The following is a 1,407-nucleotide window of genomic DNA, read 5'->3' on the forward strand; positions in this document are numbered from 1 at the left end:
TAATATATATAAATATTATTAAAATGGGCTTGGTGTTTACTACACAACTTCTTAAATCTAGGAATAAAATTGAATATGGCGACCCTCATTTCTTGTTTACCGTTAATTTTCGAGCGATATTTACTTTTTATTACCGTGACCGCCGAAAACCAAGTAATTGGAAATTCCAAGAAAATTGCTGAATTGTATAATTGAATAATTCACGGCGCCCTTCCGACGGCACCGCGGCGCCTCAGGGAGCAAGAATGACCGGGAAGAGAGTAAAAAAAGCAACTATCGCAGCTACTGCTACAATGTGAATTGTATTATTTGTGACCGTCATGACAGCGCTTACTGTTGTTGAGGCACTGCCCTAGAAAGTTCACTACGTCTACTGACAGTCTACTTAGCAGTAGTAAAGCTACTGTCACGATGACTGTATATACGTCTCGACAGTACACTGTCATACCTTATCCACTTAATCAACTGTAATGGCAATTAAGTATAAAACATTGTCCTCATACATTGATTCTATTTAATGTTTTTATCCTTAATCAAAAGCAATGGTGATTGGATGTGATAAGTACTAGACATTTGTCTAATTGACTGTCAACAGGTTTAAGTAGGTTTCATGTTACCAAGTGGAAAGGAGGTTGATGCACTGACCAACTGTCTCACTTCCGTGATAGTACAACAATGACAACATTCTACATTCATTGTATTAAAAATAATTTAGATATTATTTTTTTTATTTATTCAGAACTAATAACCGGATTTTATTTGCAACGTATATGATTCAGTTGACCAAAATATTTTAAAGTGAAGAAAGATGTAGATATAATAAAAACGAAAACCGCCAAAAAAAAATTAGTTTTGGAAAACTTACTACTTGGGTAGGATCAGGCTTCGCTATGTCGCTCGGCAATTTGTTCCAACAGTCTCCGGCAGAAGAACATCCTGCGACAAAACCTGCAATAAAATAGAAATACAGTACAACAGAATAAATAAATTACAAATAAAATAAAGGATTAATTGCATTTTTAATCAACTTTGAATGATTTAGTGTGGTGTATTGATATTTGTATTTTGTTTTTGAAAAAAAAAACGATAATCATTAGAATTTCAATTATATTTTATTCAGTGTTTTTTTTTTGGAAAGCGAAAAAAAAATACAATTAAATTGGCTTTAATTAATTAGGGCCCATTATCGCGTATTGTACTACTGATTATTTCGTTCGCTGACGTTTGCTTGGAGCATGTTTGATTTATAAATTTTTACTCACTAAAAATAAAGAATTCACTTGAAGCGTACTGGTCAGCGTTATTTGTATATTTATATATGCCATCACCGTTTCCCTAACCATAGCAGAGTTTTATATATTTTTTTTTTTTAATAACGGAATCATATATTTATATTATATTAAAAAA

The 1,407-nt window shown here is 32.2% G+C and overlaps 1 protein-coding gene across 5 annotated transcripts in view; it reads right to left on the reverse strand.

Annotated features, from left to right (window-relative positions):
* The window catches only part of Mctp (multiple C2 domain and transmembrane region protein), a 371,452-nt gene that overhangs the window by 220,190 nt on the left and 149,855 nt on the right, over positions 1–1,407 (reverse strand). For all 5 annotated transcript variants that reach the window (XM_067051105.1, XM_014425858.2, XM_014425857.2 and 2 more), the window contains one exon: positions 866–948. In XM_067051105.1, coding sequence (XP_066907206.1) covers positions 866–948 — 83 coding nt within the window. The remainder of the gene's footprint in view (positions 1–865; positions 949–1,407) is intronic.

The sequence above is a fragment of the Halyomorpha halys genome, unplaced genomic scaffold (genome assembly GCF_000696795.3).
Source record: "Halyomorpha halys isolate HHAL.00 unplaced genomic scaffold, Hhal_1.1 Scaffold539.1, whole genome shotgun sequence".
Classification (NCBI taxonomy): Eukaryota; Metazoa; Arthropoda; class Insecta; order Hemiptera; family Pentatomidae; genus Halyomorpha; species Halyomorpha halys.